Genomic DNA, 18,581 nt, shown 5'->3' with positions numbered 1-18,581 from the left:
ATTTCAGCTAAACAGGCTGCGGCCACAACTTGACCTTTTGGCTATTAAATATGTGTTTGAAAAGATAGAAAATAGGAATCCCTGATTAAAAACAACAAGCCCTTTCCTAGTCGGACAAGTATTTGCCGTATATTTCTTCTCTATATACTTTCACTCATTAAAGATGTGTTCAGTACAAAACCGCTTGATTTCTATTCATGTCACGTCATCTAAAATACATTTCATAATCATAATTACTGGGGGTTTAAACCTTACAATTACTTCAGTGTTGTAGATGTAGGCAAATTTGAGTATTCCAGACTTGTCATTCTCACTTACTCTTAAGGACAAAAAATGCTTTTCAGAGTTTTGATAAATCTTCCCTCAAAGTGCATTGAAGTAAACCACAGGTCTGGCCGTGTTTACTTTTGTAAAGAAAAAGCAAATAAAAGCAAGCTATTAAGAAGGTGATGGGTAGAGTATTTAGGAGACATGGGGATAGCAATTCGCTGCCCATTTTATGTGGGATTTTGTGTCGATGGCTTTGCAGCCGTTGCTTTCTTTTCATTAAATAGCAATATAAAAACAGTGCAGGTCAGCCCTTCTCTGCCGCTGATGCAGCTTTTAGCATTGCATCACAAGTGTACTACTGGCTACACCTGAAATCAGTGTTTAAACCACAGCCCGCTTTACAGAAAGGGTTTTCCATCAATATGTATATTGTGGTCTTGACCCTGCTCCACCTTCGTCAAGAGCTTCCTCTCTCCTTTATTCAAGGACACTTTCTTTTTCCCCTCCCTTCTTACTTCAGCTGAGGCTATTCTTCCTGAGCTGCCTGGGGAGCTTATGCAGCATTTTTACATGATGATGGAAAATTTGCATTTCTTATTTCCTGGAGATGCTCTGTTCTGTGTCAGTCCAGTGACCTGCATGCTTGCGAGTGTGTTTCTGGTGGTTTACTGCTTCATTTGGCTCCTTCAGTCAATCTAGTAGGTTGATTCTTCACTTGCCTGAGCAATGCTTCATCTGAAGTAGTTTTGCTTTATCATTCTTTAACCCTGCATTGTTTGACCAAGGATGACAAAGATCTGTGCACAAGTAATATCTTTAGTAATTTTAGCTCCTCTTCACTCACAAAGCTAGTAACTCACACATCAAGCATTGAAATTAAACCAAAAGAAATCCATTGAGGTGTCCTATAGCTACATTATGGCCTCTTAAAATTGCATTCATTTAAGGTCTAATATCAAAAGCAAAGATTGTACAGGAACCATTCCAGCACACAAAACGTCTGCCGGTACCTTTGAAACACTACATTATGGCTACAGAGATACAAACTGACGTAAAGTTTAGAAGCGTACAAAGTAGTTTGTGGGCAATTTGGCTATCTTATAGCAGTTCATATTTACATTAACTAGGAAAAAAAGTTAAACCAGAATGACAAACTTATTGCTCTGCTTCTCAAATCATTACTGAACCATTTTTTCTATGTGATAGGGTGCCTCATCTAGCTGAAATAGGCCAAAGGCATAAGCGAATATTATTTACATGTAAGGGACTAGATGATTGGTGGTATGTTTTAAACTAACTCTCAGCAGAACTTTGCCCTAATCATTACAATCTCGCCGCCAGCTTCTCATCTTCCTCAAATGCAACCTGGTCCAATTTGTCCCTCAAGTAATCAAAAGACCAAATTTTCTGTCAGAACCAGCATCACCTTCTTCAGCAATCTGAGCAACATCAGCTAGGCTGTTGGATTGGACCACATCGGTCTGCGTTGCCCACCCCCCACCTGCATCAATGAACCCAGGTCACCAGTCCATCAATGTTCCATCATTGGACCACTTTTAGATACTGACCTCTGCAAACCATGAACACTTCACAGGAGCTGCAGGTTCAGAGATACTCTCAGACAGTATTCAAGGCTTCAAAATGTCAGCTTTTGTCAAACTTTCTTCTATCAATATTTTCATGTCTCTACTGCATCAACTTAAACACAAAATCTCTGTCTAACAGGGGCCTTGATGAAGAGAGTTTTTCTCCCTTAGCTGTCATTGATCATGTCATGTCTGATCAGTGTAGAATTAATAGTTTTATCTCAGAACATAGGATGAATGAAGAATGCACATCTAAGTTGAAATATTATTACAATTATTTACATCTTATTAGATGTGATGTTGCATTCTCTCCATAGAAACAAACCTTTTACTCTACAAGATCTTCCCTAGAATTTATTTAAATTGTATTTATTTATTTATTTCTGTAATGCTTAGAACTGCAAAAAGGGCGTGGCATCTATTTATTCAAAATCCAAACTTTTGGTGTCACCAGGAAGGTAAAGTGACGGGCAGATTGAGACTTTGTTGGCAAGTTTCAGGGTTGAAGTTTAAGAAAGCAAGTTATTAAGTTCCATGTATATTTGTTTAATCTTAAATTGGGACTGGACAATATATTTAAAGATATTTAAAGAATCTGCTTTTTTTAATGGCAAATTAATCTTCTGAAGCATTAAAGTGTGTGGGATGTTTTCCATCAAAGATGCCCTTTAAATCCTTTGTACCTTTACTGTTCCGTGTTGAGAAATTTACCCTTTAGTTTTGCAGAATGTCTTGGTTGTTCCATATAGGTGTTCATCTGCATTGGAGAATAGAATTGAAGAGGTTTTATGTTCATTTCTAAACCTTTTCTCCTTCCTTTCCTTCTGCAGTTGGTGCTGGAAGCCCATAATGTCCCAGAGCTTTCAGCAGGTGTTAACTGCACATTTAAGGACCTGGCTGAGATGAACGGCCTAGTGGAAGGAAACAGGATCAAGTGTTCCTCGCCAGCTGAAAAGGAGATGCCACGCATTATTGTGGACAAGGGTAAGAAACAAGGGTAATGGTGCAAGTATCTTCAGGAAATGCACCGTTCCTTTCAATAAAGCATTCTGAGAGTTTTGATATTTGATTTCTAATTTGCCTTATAAACATACACATAAAGTTTCCATATGTATTTCTCTTATAACCTGGAAACCTGACTTGCTGTCATTTTGGTCTTCTCCCTTAAGTTAGTCCTGGGGCAAAGCAAGACCCAATGGATTATTTTCTTGTTACCATAAGCAGCTCAACAAGCCTTCAAGCAACGCCTTAAGGCATGTTTAGTAAATACATGAACATTAGTTAATACTCTTTTGGGATAATTATTAACATTTGTCCATCAAATGGATCTGATCCATAGGGAATGAGGGGACCCCAGTTAAACACAGCACAAGGAGATTATCAAGCTGTAAACAAATCATCAAATAAGTTCCTAAGAAATTACTACTTAATGCCATTATAACTGTTACTTGAAGGAAATGTTTCTGACAATACTCACATCACAAGCAAATTAATATTAAACAGTTTTTTCTCATCTGCCTGTCACTTAAATTTAAAAACGGGGACTATGCCAATCTCTCGTCAAATAAAGTTCTGTCTGCAGACATTAAGCCATTATGATTCCCAGGGTTGTGCAAGTTAACCCTAAAGAGATCTAGTTCCAATTTGAGTTCACATAGGTTAAAACTGAATTTGTATTTCCAGTTTATCACCAGAACATTCATGACTAAATTTAGCCTCAACATGAACCGGTTTTCTTTCATTCATCAATTTTGTTTTCTTTATTATAGGAAATTAGGTTAAAAATAACTGTCAAACACAGGCATTATTCATGCCACTGGCAGATTTAGATCAAATAATTTTGATTTAGAGAAATAATCTTCTTAATCTAATTATGGCCAACATAATTCTACTGATTTAAATTTTAATTAACATTGGAACTGCCCAGTTGAAGCCCAGACTTGAGTTCAATAGTGAATCTGAAGCAAAAGATTAGGGAGATAGGAAAGACCTGGAGCTCATCAGGTCATCATATTTTCTTGTTATAAATTTGACTGGATTTTAAAATAAAACTCATTTTATTCACAAAAATAACTTTTCTGCTCTAATGGCAAATGAAATACAACTTAGATCACGTTTCAACACTACCTTTTCAATTGTTGGTACTTTAAAAGCGCTACAAGGCTGGTGTTCCATTTTGATTAAATACTGCGGTAAATTTAAAATGACATCTGCATTGTTTTTTGGTTATACTTAGCAACGTTAACAGTGGTAAAAAGTTTAAAGGTGGTGCCTACATTATCTACTTGTCACAATTGTACCACAGCTGGATTCACTCCCAGCCTGCAGTGGAGTCTTGTATGGTAGCAACAGTAGTGGGATACAAAGATGCCAGGAAACTGAAGCTTACAGTGATTGGAGGGGCATGCATGTTGAACAATTTGTCCCTGCAGAGAAGGCACACACCAAACCTACCTTTGAGGGGAAATGTCTCATATATGCATAAACTATTTAATGTTTGCACATTTTGCCCGCTCCCAAATAATGAGCTGTTTGATAAGGCAAAGTAAAGCTGTGCTCAGTTTGAGTTCATCATAGAAATACGGCTTGGGTAAGTTCAAAGTTCTCAAAAAAAAAGTGAAGTAAATCAGTAGATAATGCAAAGACCAGAACACTCAGAAGGATATGCCATCCTCCCCTGTTTCGTTTGATCAGTTCTAATGCTCACAATCTATTTATAAAATCATTAAAACTCTTTAGATGTTGATTTCAAAAGCCAGGTAAGAAGGTAGACAAAGAAAACGTGAGATAATCCTTTTGATAGTACTGGGAAAAACCTGCTGGATCTGAGATGTAAGACTTTAATCTGTGAAACTCACATCTTGATGTTTTGTTTAATTCAACTAGTGGACACAGGAACAAAACATGGGAAGGAAAATCTTGTTCATATCTGCTGCCTTAAACAAATGTATCACTTGTTAATCCACAAACGGGCAGTGTCCAAGTAAAAATGCACATCTGACGCTGAATGTGTTTCTGGGAATTACAAACATTTGTTCAGTTTTTGCCATGCCAGCCACATGTAACGTTAGTAATGCTGCCATCATGCAAACATAGACATGTAAGGATATACATCAAAACCCTTACAGACACACACACACACATACACACACACACACACACACACACACACACACACACACAGCTTTGCAACCCGTGCAGGGAAATACTGTCTATATATTTGTCTGCATTGGGGATAGAGAGTAAAATGTTTCTTAATTTGAATCTTTCATTTTCTGTTTTCACCACCACTTATTAGTCAAAGCCTGGTGTAAAGAGAGAAAAGGGTGCACACTAGATGAGGACAGGGAAGGATGGAGAGTGTTAGCAGGCGTCAAGGTAACATTTAGGTGGCCTAATTAGGACAGATCCGTTGTCACCGGTGCTTTACCCTGATTGATGAATGATTCTTTCTTTGTTAGAGAGATGGAGGGAGACACACAAGGGACAGGGAGTCAAAGTGAAGAGACCTGTGTGTAAAGATAGTGGGAATGAGAGAGGGAGGTAAAGAGGTAGTGCAGAGAATGAGCAGTTAGATGTGTAGACGTGTTGATGAATTAAACATGAACTCCTTCATTAGGGCCAGACAAAAGCACATACCTAATACAGACAACGTGCGAGTTGATACACTTACACAAAAAATACACATGGTTGCTGTTTCATGTTCTTTTTTTTTTTACCTTGTCAAAGAAGCTCTCAAAGAGATTTCAGAGGGAATACTGCCCATCCCAAGGGACATGTCGATGCACCAACTTTTACTTCCTGCACAGCTGCATGAAAAGAGGGACTTGGCAGAACTCTACCTTTAATTCCTGCTTTTATATATCCTTCACCAATGCAACAAGATGATCACCTGTTGTTTCCGTATTGAAAAATTAATAATCACTGTTAGAATATATTCTAATACAGTAAATAGCTATAATTTCACAGAAGGTGCTAGTCATCCACACTGCCATTATTTAGGCTTTTTGGGCACATCCATCACTGTGTGGTTTGGCTCACCCACAAAACAGGACAGGTCCAAACTGCAGCTAAGAAAGGATAATCAAGGCTGACTTTCCTTCATCCAGGATTTCTACAGTTCTAAGGTCAGAAAAAGGGCAGCTAATGTCTCTTTAGACCCCACACATCCTGGACACAAACTGTTTAGACATTTACCATCGGGACGATACTATAGAGCACTCCTAGCCAAACAATCCTCACAGGGACAGTTTCTTTCCCCAGGCTGTCAATCAGAGTACTCAGATCAATACCATGATTATTTATTCCACACCAGCCAGGTCTTCCATATTTTGTAGAAACGTGTATTAATATACTGTATTTATGAGAAAAATATTGCCATCTTTGTGTATTTGTACTAAAATGTCCTCATTGAGAGGCAAGCGGAACCAGAGTCAGATTCCTTGTTGTATAAACCAACTTGGTGCTTAAAGCTAATTCTGATTTGTTCAATAAGTGTCTTAAAACCTTTGATTTAATTTGTGCCATCTTCTGTTTTCTGTAGGAGACCACCAGATAGTGCAGCTCTATCTCAAGTCCAGGGAGACGGGCCTGGCTTTTGCAAACACCAGTTTTGTTTTCTACAACTGCAGCGTGCACAAGTCGTAAGTCAACCTCTACTGCTAGCTTTCAAATGCACTTCAATCACAATCTGCAGCAGTGTTTTATTACATTTTTCATGTAGCAATTTCTGAGCTCCAGAATGACAACATTCCTCTAGAGGGATTTCAAAATGTAGCATTTGTAGCTGGCTTCCTCTCTCTCTTTTGACATTTGAAGTTTGAACTCACCTGCAGGCCTGTTGTTATAGTTCTAAACCCTCTATGTCAGGGGTGTCAAACTCATTTTGGTTGAGGGGCCGCATTCAGCTTAATCTGATCTCAAGAGGGCCACACGAGTAAACTCATTACAAGATTAAATAGAACTAATAAAAGTGGACTTGTTGATTTTTATATTAAGTTAATTTCACTTTTACACAATATATTATGAATAACCTCAGCGTTTTTAAGAAAAGTATGTGCAATTTCAACAATACTTTTACTCAGTTAAACATTTACTTGTGCATTATGCATAAGAACTGATCACAGTGATTATACAATGTTGAAAAACATTTATTCACATTTTTTGGAACTTAAAAACACTGTCCTACATGACAAAATACATCAAACAGATAAAAATTAAGAAATGATTTGAATTTTTCCACACCTGAAGCTTAATCTGCTAATTAGAACACAACGCCCCTCGTGGACAATATATGAACTGCATATTTTCAATTAAACGAAGTACATGTTTTTTTCAATAATTGTTTTATCATTCTCTTCTTTTTATCTTGTCCACTTGTGAAAGTCAAATCTGATGAGCTCTTTGTGGCATCTTATTGCCACATTGCCAGACAGGACACTGAAAAAAAAAACATAATTTTTTTTTTTATATAATGATAATGCATTTAGCCACAGGGCCGGACTAAATTGTTCGGCGGGCCGGATCCGGCCCGCGGGCCGTATGTTTGACACCCCTGCTCTATGTGATGAAATGGTTTGCCTTCTTAAGATGCAGATTTTTCCTTTTACATAATTGCAGTTCTGCACAGGAGTTTGCATTCATTTATCATCTGTGTAAATGTTCTCAGCTTTCAACTTCCATTTTTTCCCAGAGTGGAATTCAATGACAATGTTAACATAAAAAATAATTTGGTACATAGGTGGGAATTTATTGAGGATGTTTTTTAAGCCATACAAGTGGATGATTATTCATCACGGCTCAAATACATACATACATACGGTCTCACTGTTACTTGAATAAATGTTGGTTGTAGAGAAACTACACATTATCGTTGTCAACATACATCTGACATAAAGCTAACAGGATAGTTGATGACTTTTATTCCAGAATTACAACAGCTGATTTACATGTTTACTGTGATGCCTCCAGATTTAGGCAAAGTTCCTATATTTTCAATTAAAATAAGGTAAAAGTTTAGCAAGGCTTTTCCAGAAACATAATGTCAGTTGGCTTTATCTATTCTAAAACCAGCTCTGAAGTGTGTTTGGGATCATTCTCCATTTAGAATATCTAACTGTGTCCAGATTTCAACCATCTAGCTATTGATTTAAGAATGTAAAGTTTTTGGAAGTTGACCCCATTCTTTGTTATTCTTTGTTCTGGTGCATTTCTGCAATGCACCAGTGCCACTGGTAGAAAACAGCCCCAAAGGATGATGGTTCGACCACCATGCCTAAGAGTTGGTACCATGGTTCTAGTTTTGGAAACCTCACCTCTACTCCGCTTGACTTCATTTTCCATCTGAAGTTGACAGGGTTAGAGGGTTGAATCTTGGATGAAGGTTTTTTTTCTAACAGGACGATGATCCCAAATACACAACCAAGCTAGCCTTTAACAGACTGGACTCCAACCACATTGAATTTGTGTATTAGGCCTAAAATTTGAGTCTGAGACTAGAAACAAAAGCTGTTTTTTAGTTAATTCTACAAATTTTGGCAAGAAGAGGGATCAAATATTTAACAAGAGTTGTGCTAGAACCTTGATAATAGCTACAAAAAAAGACAGAAATTTGGAAAGGAACATTCAGTCAAACATTAGTGGTCTACATATTTATTGTGTGCAAATGTTTGACACCTGTGTGAGTTTTAGAGAGTCTAAAATACATTTAAACTTGTGAACACAAATGTTGCTAAACACTGAGGTTGTTGTATGATTGTTCCACATTCCATAAAACGGCTCAAATGCTGTTACATCTGATAACATGTCTATCACGACTGCATGTAAACATCTGACTGCAGGTATCAATGGATTAACTAAGCCTTTTCTTTGTTTCCTACTGTTCCTTCATAACTCAAAACTCCACCTTTCCCATACAACCTTGCTTTTTTCAGGTGCCTCTCTTGTGTCAGCAGCCCCTACCAGTGCCACTGGTGTAAATACAGGCATGACTGTACCCATGACCCTCGCACTTGTTCTTTCCAGGAGGGCCGAGTCAAGAAGCCTGAGGTCAGTGAATCTGAAACTGGAAGATTTAAGAAACTGTGTTTTCTTCTCAGATATTCTCCAAGCTTAGTTATGCTTGTACTTCATCTTGACATAGCTGAAATGACAAAATAGCTTCTCATACTCACATATTTTTTTTTCTTTTTAAATATGGAGAAAGTCACGAAATGTGATGGGGAATGGGGATTAATGACACTTTTTATTTACTGTCCACTTTAAAGAGTTTTCTAGTTGATGCTCTACTGATAAAATACACATTTTATGTATGCTCCACATTATCTCTCAATACCACCACCTATTTTGCTAAATGTGTAATGATCATTTAGACTGCTAAGCACAGCACAACATCTTTAAGTTTTTCCTCAGGAAGGCTCCCTACAGTTTCCTCCTCTTGTGTGTACCTGCATGCTGAGAATTGGATACAGAGCAGTAGCTGGCCATCCTGCCATTCATGCACAATCTTTTTCTGTTTTCAGATTTGTTTTGATGCTTAGAAAGTTAGCTGCACTCTATTTTAGTTTTATTGAAAGAAAATCAGTAATCTTTTTATCACTTATCAACAGGCCCATGTGCACAAGCCCACCCACTGTAGACCAGGGTAGCAATAAGATGACGGTTATGTTGGGAACCAGAGTTTTTTCGAGATTTTAGTCAGTTACTTTACATTGATTGCCCACCATGTGTACAAACCCTTAAACGTGTTGTTTGTAGTAAATCAACTATGGTGAAATAAGATGAGGGGTAATGATTTTATATACGAGAACGAAATCTACATTTTTAGATTATATGTGCAAAAAGTATTGTGTTAAAAACATCGCACCACCTTTCAGCCGAAGTACCTCCATCTGGCATGAGTCTCTTGGCATGTCTTACTTTTGACTGCACTTCAAAGGGCAGTGGAAGCTAATAAAACTGAGTCATTTCACATGCCCATCCCTATTCCCTGCAACAGCTTACTCTTTGTGAATTATCAATAATATTGGCAGGCAGTTCTATTCCCGTCGAAGCAGAGCCGACTGTAATTAGGCAGCTCTGCTGCAGAGGACGAGCTGTGCGCTGGAAGGGGTACGCTAAGCGACTGGCCTCCAACCCCAGCCACTCCCCATTACATGAGGGGATTTTACTCAGTTACTGTGGTAGCCTATATGGGAAGGGAAGAAGTCAGGGAAGGGTGCGGTATGTGCCGTGGATTTGAGACTACAGGGTCAGTAGCAATGCAGTTATTTGCAGTCCTACTCCGTGTATTTGCGTGTCTGTGGCAGTGTTAGCCTTCCTGTACTTTGCCAATTCACTGTGGCTTTTTAGGAGGGGTTGTACTGGGATTTACGTGGCCTGTTAATCCTAGCCTGAGGTGAGGTATGATGAAGATCACTGGTGCTCATGTCAGGGAGACAGGCTCAGCCAGATTGACTCTTTTGATGAGCAGTCTGCTGTCAATTGTGTTATTATACTTCACCCAACACCCCCCAACCCCGCTGAAGCATTTTAGCCTGCAGAGACATTACCCCCCCCCCCCCCTTAATTTCATCCCTTTGAACTTTCTGTTCAGTTTGGCCCAAACAAAAGTCTTTTGCAGGTTTACATTTCTAATTAGCTTAGACGCTGATAGTCAGTATTGACTCAGGGTAATAATGTGTGTTATTGTGCGCTTGCTAAAAGAAAAGAACAAATAAAAAAGAGGGATTTAAAAAGCAGGTGTCATGCAGGCTTAATGGCTTTTAATTTGCTTTTAATTAACCCTTTAATTCCAAGGTGATGTATTTACTGCCAGATGTTTTTTATGCTGTTGAGAAATAATTGTTCAGACACATGCATAAAGGCTTAGAAACGTACACACCCACAAAAGACAACACACCAACTTTGCAGTAAAATGAGGTTGCCTCTTTCTGCTGACACAGAATTTTTTTTGTTAACTATTACAATTAGGGGATTTGAGGCAGTGATCTCAATAATCCCTTAACTCTATGTTAATGAGCGAGGCCAGCAGAATCTCCCCACTGCTTGAGCTTGACGTTAGTATTCAGGGCAGGGTGGAGTTTAAGCCAGGCCTGGGTGTCTCATTCATGCCAGCAATGATATGGGCACAGGGATCAGACGCTGGCCTGTTTGCCCTCCATACATCTCAAGGACATAGCCATTCTGGCTCTCTAACAAAGACAGGACACAAAGCAAAACTTGGATACACTAATGAAAAACCAGTGGTAACTCTCTACTTGCGTTTATTGACGTATGAATTGTTTGTTCTTGTTTATCCACTGTACAGAGTTCATTTACCATCTTCCTCAAACTGCAGTCAATATCCATAACGCAAACACATAAGAAACTGATGAAACTGGGTACCCTTCCCGTTCTCTTTGTCTGATGAAAACCACAGGAGGATATTTCCCTTTCTTCTTTTCCTGTCTACAACACAGCATGTTCATATCCTGAGCTGCTGCCAAGTCTTTCCCTAATATATTCGGCTAGGAAGGGAGATAGAAAACACACAAAAATATTAATGTCACTGAATTCATTTCACTATCTCCTAGCTCATACTGCACTTCTCATCTCCTTGCATTATTTACTTCCCAACTGTGCTGCAGTGATCACTGTTGTGAAGTTTATTTACCAGCAAATTATCGATCAAGTGATCAGGATAATTTTATTAAAGAGGCTAAATGCCAACCGTAATAGCTGTAAGCTGCCAATATTGAATGGAAATGGTGGAGAGAAGTGCCTCATTTCAATTCATAGCCAAATCAATGTTATCCTCTGTGCTGAGGGTTGAAGAGTCAGAAGAAAATTTGCAAGAAGGAAGAGGCAGTAAAAGATAGGAAATGTGCAATTGTTGAGGTACTGAAACTGAAGGAATAGCCATTTAAAGTCTTTGCATTGGCATTGCCTTTTAGAACAAGTATTAAGAAGCTTTTTTTTTGGATTTTATAACTGATTTAATAACTATCAATGATTTGACTCTAGAGCTTGCCGATAAAATGATAGCAATATACACTACCGGTCAAATGTTCGGGACTCACCTTTCTCATTCATTGGCTTTCCCTTATTTTTATGACTTTTTACATTGCAGATGCATCGTGAAGACATCGAGTATATAGAACTATGTATCAAACATATAATTGTTAAAAACTCAAAACATCTAGCATATTTTAGCTTTTTTTACCTTCCATATAAAGATAAGGTGTATAGCCAATGATGAGAGTTGCTCTGCACTGGACCAATCAAGTGGCTGGGAAGACAGCCATGCAAAGTTAGGTTGACACAGAAAGCACAGTAGCAGCCAGACGTGCTAACGGCTAATTTTTGTGCAGCTGTAGGCTCTTACTAATAAAAAAATTAGCGCCCGAAAGAAGAAAAGACAGAAGAAACAGCAAATTACGTTGTTAACAAGAAGGGCCAGAACAATTTAGTTGTGTGGAGGCATTTTGGCTATTTAAAGAAAAAAAAAAAAGTAGTGTGCACAGCAAAGTATATGTTGAGCGTGGTATTCTGACAAAGTTGGGGAATACCACTAATCCGTTTTACCATCTGATCCAGTGCGACCCACTAGAGCACGCAAAATGTAAAACTTGACAATCCCAGACAAGCTAGCATGTTTGATGACATGTTCAGCTTTTGAAAGTAAATCTTTAATTTAAAACTAACTTTCTGATATATTCAAGTTTTACCAGCGAACATGAAAGATTGACAAAAATGGTGATTGATATTGATATTGACTGATATTATAAAGTAATTTTTTTTACCATATCGCCCACCCCTATTTGAGTCCAACCTATTAATCCGATTTGGTTTCATGCTGCAAATCCATTAAACCCCTCAGACCTCGTGACTAGCCAGGAACATTTGTGCTAAAGACCTGAGGGCTGCTGACAGAGTGGATGTTTTTAAAAGCAAACTAAACTATCTATTCCTGCTGACTTTTTTTTTTACCTAATAATAATTTATACCTTTAACACATTTTATACTTTTACCTATTTACTTATATTATGTTGGGTATTTTGACATAAATTTTGATTTTCTAGATCAAATTTAGTTCAATTATTTATATTTAAGTCCCATGTTTCCTCACTTCATAGTTCCTTATACGTTCCTCTTAGTTTTTGATGTATTGGAACAAATGTTTGATTGGTAATTTTGTAGTCGAACAATTTCTTGTGTGTTTTTTGGTCTGTCATTAATCTGTACAAAACACTGCTTTATTTGTTTGTACAAAAAGTGTACTGGAGTCTGTCTGACATTACACCTATAATAAAATGTTTAAATATAACAAGAAATGTAAGGAACAAACCACAAATCACAAAATTCTGATAAATTTGGAAAGGACATTTTATTTTTAACGGTTAATGATAATCTTCTGTTCGTAATTTTTGTGCTTGCACTCACTTTGACTGCCAACATTTTTAGTGAACTCTGAAATTAAATTAGTAATTCGCAAACTTTCAGTTATTGCTGCACTGTTGTTCTTTCAACATTTAATTTGATAGATAAATTGCTTTTTCATCAAAATTGTAGTTTTCCATTAGGGGAAAATGGAAAAAGAAAACATTAGGAAAGAAGTAACAACTGAAAGGTTATTTGTTAAGATTAGAAGTGAAGAAATATGCTAATAACAATGAGGAGGAGCAGCTGAAGGCAGGGGGACTTAGCAACGAGAAAGGAGGAGAGTATTTTAGCCCTAGGCTCTGTTGGATATGATAAGACAGAAACTGGGGAGCTTTTGGTTACCACAGGGTGTTGGTGGGTAAGTATGTGTCTAAAAACTTAAGATCCTTTTCATCTTCACACCTTACGCTGCTATAATTATGGGCCTTTCTCTCTTTTTGTTGGCATAGCCCTCCCTCCCTCTCCCCTTAGCTTCAAACTATGCCAAGGGCTTTTACATTCGCAGCTCCCATTTTGCTTCCTACTCTCTGTCACTTTCCCCATCTCCACCCTTCACACCTCCCACCAGCCTCTAATTATCAGATCTAAGTAGGTCCCCAAGAAGAAAAGGAGTCAGGGAAGAGTGGGGAGGAAAGAGAATCAGTGATAGGCTTGACAAGAGATATAAGAATGGTCATTGAGCTGAGTCCATCAGATGAATTTCACTGGCTGTTATCTATCTATCTATCTATCTATCTATCTATCTATCTATCTATCTATCTATCTATCTATCTATCTATCTATCTATCTATCTATCTATCTATCTATCTATCTATCTATCTATCTATCTATCTATCTATCTATCTATCTATCTATCTATCTATCTATCTATCTATCTATCTATCTATCTATCTATCTCTCTCTCTCTCTCTACCTCTCTTTCTTTATACACAGGGCACAATTTAAGTCTTCCTCCTTGACTTGAAAAATGTGGTCCTCCGGTCTTCATTCAGAACGAATGAAAGCATGTAAAGGTTAAAAAGAAACAAGGATAAGTGCGTTATGATGCAAGGCATTCCTCCCTCACTTCCCTAATGTAAACAGACATTACAGTGACCGTTTACATGCAGAATCGCATTGAAATGTATTTGAATTAAAAACCAAAATATTATCGGATTGTAGCGTTTATATGGGCACACAATTAATTTGATCATAATGTGCGTTTATATGCACCTGGCTTTATTCATAATATAACCACCCTGATATACGCAATCATCGAATTTCCCTAAAAGAAACCCACAGAAGAAGAACTTCCATCTTTGCTGAGCAACATAATGTAGTGAATAAAGCAGTATTATATGACTTTGTTTGTCTACTGAGGTCCCAGAGTGGACTTGCAAAAGGCCCAAAGTGTTACTGAATAAATAATAATTTTGAGCTCTTTTAATATTTCGAATAGAAAGGTTGTATCGGGAGACCCAACGTATTTTCACCACTCAACAACACGGAAAATGTCATCTTTACGTCGGATGCACATCCGCACTCGAGTCAGGTTGCCACATTCGGAATAACTTGAGCCTGTCAAACATTTACCTGCATGTTGTTCAGATTACAACCGACACAAACCGCCCCGCTCGTTTCAAATACAATTTCATTTTGATTAAGTTTAATCCATTCACAGTATTCTTATTAGCTTGTTTACATGACACATTTTTATTCCAATCAGCCCTTTGTTCCAATTACTTCTGTCTGCAATACTTGGTCAGGCTGCTTTTGCATGAATAACTGCTTCAATTCGGCATACCACAAAGGCTCTGCTGAGGGATTAAGGAAGCCCAGTTTGCTTTAAGGGTAGCCTTCAGCTTGTCTGTAGTATTGGGTCTGATGTATCTAACCTTCCTCTTAAAAATACATTATACACTGATGCATGGGGTCAATGAGTTTTGGTCAGGTGAGTTTGCTGACTGATCAAGCACAGTGGTCTTCTCTTAAAGTGGATTTGTCCCACAGTCCTCTTCCGGCTGCGGTTTCTGTCACTTGTGCACCTTTTTCTACTACACTTTCAACTTAATTATTCACTAATATGCATACATACTGCACTTTGTGAACAGTCATCATCTTTACCCTTATAGTTGCATTTGCCTCTTTGTGCAGGGCGAATGTCAACTGGACAACTGTAAAGTCAGCAGTATTTCTCATGAATGTTTTGCCCATAAAATAAGATTTCTGTAATAAAAATGTATTTTATTAGTCTTGAGCAACATGCTGATTTTACCAGAAAACAGAACTTTGTTTTTTCATTAGCTTTAAGTGAAATACACGTGTAATGAATCTAAATATGACTCAATACCATATGTGTCGAATTCTAATTAATTGAGATTCCCATATAGCAGTATAGTATAGTAAATATATTTATTTTGAAAGGTCTACGTGAATGTTTGAATAAATTGTTGACTCTCTGGGTGTTTGCACTTGAGGATGTGTGGAACAATAATAAAACCCCAGGCATTACATCAGCTAAACATTTACATAAATCTCAACAGCAACAGTGAGCATACTTGCCAACAACATCAGAATTTCAAGCCAAATAGGGATGTATACATCTTTGTTTGTCCAAACACACAAAAGCCCACACTGCCAATGTTCACATGCTGTTGTTTCATTGCATCCTAGTCTCTTGTATTGGCAAACTGAAATCCAAGCTTTGCAGCTGCAGAACTATACATAGAAACTTGTAAGGTTTTGCGTGGTTGCAAAAGCAATTATCAAGACAGGTTTAACATTTTCACATTTTGCTTTCTTTCTACAAACAACTTTTTAATTTCTACCAAAGGCTTTGTTGGGTTTCAGCACAGTCTATGAATGGAGCTTGGCTTTGTGCAGTTATGTGCTGCTCTCTATGGGGAGGTCTGATTTAAAACTACAAGGCAGATATGACTTTGGTTTATGTGTTTAATAAAGTGAGGATGTTAGCATCTGTGTTTTGTGTACATGTCTTTGTTGGGGGGTTTTCTGCACACAAAAAGGCCAGGCAACATTGATGTAGAGCCACAAAATATACATATAGAAAAAATACATGTTTAGATTAGTTTTTATCTCCAAGCGTGTTGTGATAATGAAACATCACACAAGATGATTTGTCTGTGTTGATGATTACTATCAGTTGGTGCTAACTGGACGAAAATAATTAAAGTTGTATACATTCACTTAGATTAGAAATAATGAATTTAAATAGCTTATTAAAACATTTTGGTTCCTTTTAACTCACTATTTAAGCTATGCAAATAAGAGAATGTCTGATCACACCTTCACAGCCTCTTTTCCCAGAAAGCGTCCTGAGAAAGTATGCTTATGCTTGACAACAAATGTTAGTTATGAGATGGGCTTTGAGACTAGCAGCAGACCTGTCAGCCAGGCTGACCTAAGACTGAGCTACAGGAAACACCTACTCCTTTTTTCCACCAATGTTTGGATTGATTGTTTACAACAGTAAGCAGGAGACTGCAGTGTTTTTGTTTTCCACCAGCTTTTTAGGGATGTGTTTTAGTGCGGCCAGACATGCTATGGGGATGACTCCAAACATCCATCCATCTAGCAACAGAATGGTAGGTAGGAAGTAGTAGAGAGTAGTGCTTGCAATTAGCCAATATAGCTATTGATTTCCAGGGACACTGAATGCAGGCCTGAGCAGAGGCGATGTGAGTCAAAAGAAAATCACTAAGTTTTTAGTCAAGGAGATGTGGGAAGTCCTGTTCCCCTCCCAAAGTCTTAAATGATAACCTGGTCATAAGGAAATCATTTCAAAATCCATTCAGGCTGCATGATTTTAAGAACCAAAGCCCTATTTGCACGAGATAAGCATTATCTGTGGACCCTATGTAATAGAGAAGTTACCCCCTTACATCAGCTTTTTATGTGGCGCATTCGCACAGAAAAACCGAAGCCTGAGATTTGATTAAATTTACCGGACATCTATGCTGCATATTATGCATGTGAGTCGCTGTGTAACAGAAGCACTACAGTCAACACCTCTTTTTTATGTTGCTTCTAAATTTTGTGAGTTGCGGGTTTAGGGCCTGGTTTAGAATGTGCAGTCGCTTAGTTCGACTTGTCCTTTTTCAAACAGAACCCTTTTTCCTGTCTATCGCACTGTGCAACCTCGCGCTGCTGCGTACAGACAATGCAAGTCAGTTAATATCTGTCCACTTACATTCACCCCACCCTGACAATTACACTGACAGAAAAAGTCGCAGTGCGAAGTGTCACTAACCGATCTGTACCAGTGACCTGATCCGTACCATCAGCTCGTTTGCACATGCGCAAACAGAATAACTTCCCGGTCGCCGTTAGATGCTTTTTTTTTAGTTTAAAAAGGACAAGGACAACCTTGCCTGTAAAATGCTATTGTTCACTTTATAACCACTGTTACTATTTTGTACAAAAAAATATATATTGTATTAGAAAATAATTTGAGTGAGCTGTCAATGTGCCCTCTGTTGGATCTATCACATACAATAGACAACCTTGTTGTTATGGTAACCACATTGTTTACTTCTTGCAAAAACATAACTGCAGTTGACAAGACTGCAGACGGGTCCATTCTTTGATCAAGACTCAAGACAGTCAAAGCATCCATTGAAAGGCGATTTAACCATTTTTTTCTATATTTTTATTATTCCCTATAAATCATGCAATATTCACACAATTACAACGAAATACAAAAAGAAACATCCCGCCCATAATAAGATAAAAGAAAAAGAAAAATAAGAAAACCAAACAATTGCCTTTCCCAGACGTTACGGTACGGATCGGGTAGTGACAGATAGAAATGCAACATTGAATGCATGCCTTCATACAGCAGTGTAGCGGCCTCTGTATTACAGTGTGGTGGGTTGCTTGCTGGGCTTCCATGTAGCCTCCATTCATCACCAAAAGCAAATAAAAATGCTCACAGGAAATAAAATCCGCCTATTCATGAATCGGTTGCTGCCAATATCTGTCTAAATCACTGAGATGCCTATTCACATTGGATTAGTATTATTATAGGTCCTCTGCGTTCAGCAAAATATAGTAGGTAAATTGTGGGGGAAATATTACTTTACAAATTACTGATGAGTCCGATTTGAACGGGATTAACAACACAGAGAAAATTTTGTTGCACAGCTCCAAGTAAAAAAAAAAAACAGAAGAGAAACATTCTAAATATCAATATTTGTCACTTGACAAGAATGTAGCAGCAAACCAAGAAAAAAAAGTTGCTACATTCTACAGGATCTAGCTGAGAAGATGGCTCAAGTAATTATCCAGCTAATATCACTTAGTTAT

The 18,581-nt window shown here is 37.9% G+C and overlaps 1 protein-coding gene across 2 annotated transcripts in view; it reads left to right on the top strand.

Moving 5' to 3' along the window:
* plxna4 (plexin A4) overlaps window positions 1-18,581 on the top strand; it is a 301,699-nt gene that overhangs the window by 212,044 nt on the left and 71,074 nt on the right. For both annotated transcript variants that reach the window (XM_036149188.1, XM_012850624.3), the window contains exons 7-9: window positions 2,687-2,840; window positions 6,400-6,499; window positions 8,789-8,903. In XM_036149188.1, coding sequence (XP_036005081.1) covers window positions 2,687-2,840; window positions 6,400-6,499; window positions 8,789-8,903 — 369 coding nt within the window. The remainder of the gene's footprint in view (window positions 1-2,686; window positions 2,841-6,399; window positions 6,500-8,788; window positions 8,904-18,581) is intronic.

The sequence above is a fragment of the Fundulus heteroclitus genome, chromosome 17, assembly GCF_011125445.2.
Source record: "Fundulus heteroclitus isolate FHET01 chromosome 17, MU-UCD_Fhet_4.1, whole genome shotgun sequence".
Lineage (NCBI taxonomy): Eukaryota > Metazoa > Chordata > Actinopteri > Cyprinodontiformes > Fundulidae > Fundulus > Fundulus heteroclitus.
Note: the sequence above shows the minus strand (reverse complement) of the source record. Positions and strands in the feature narration are given on the sequence as shown.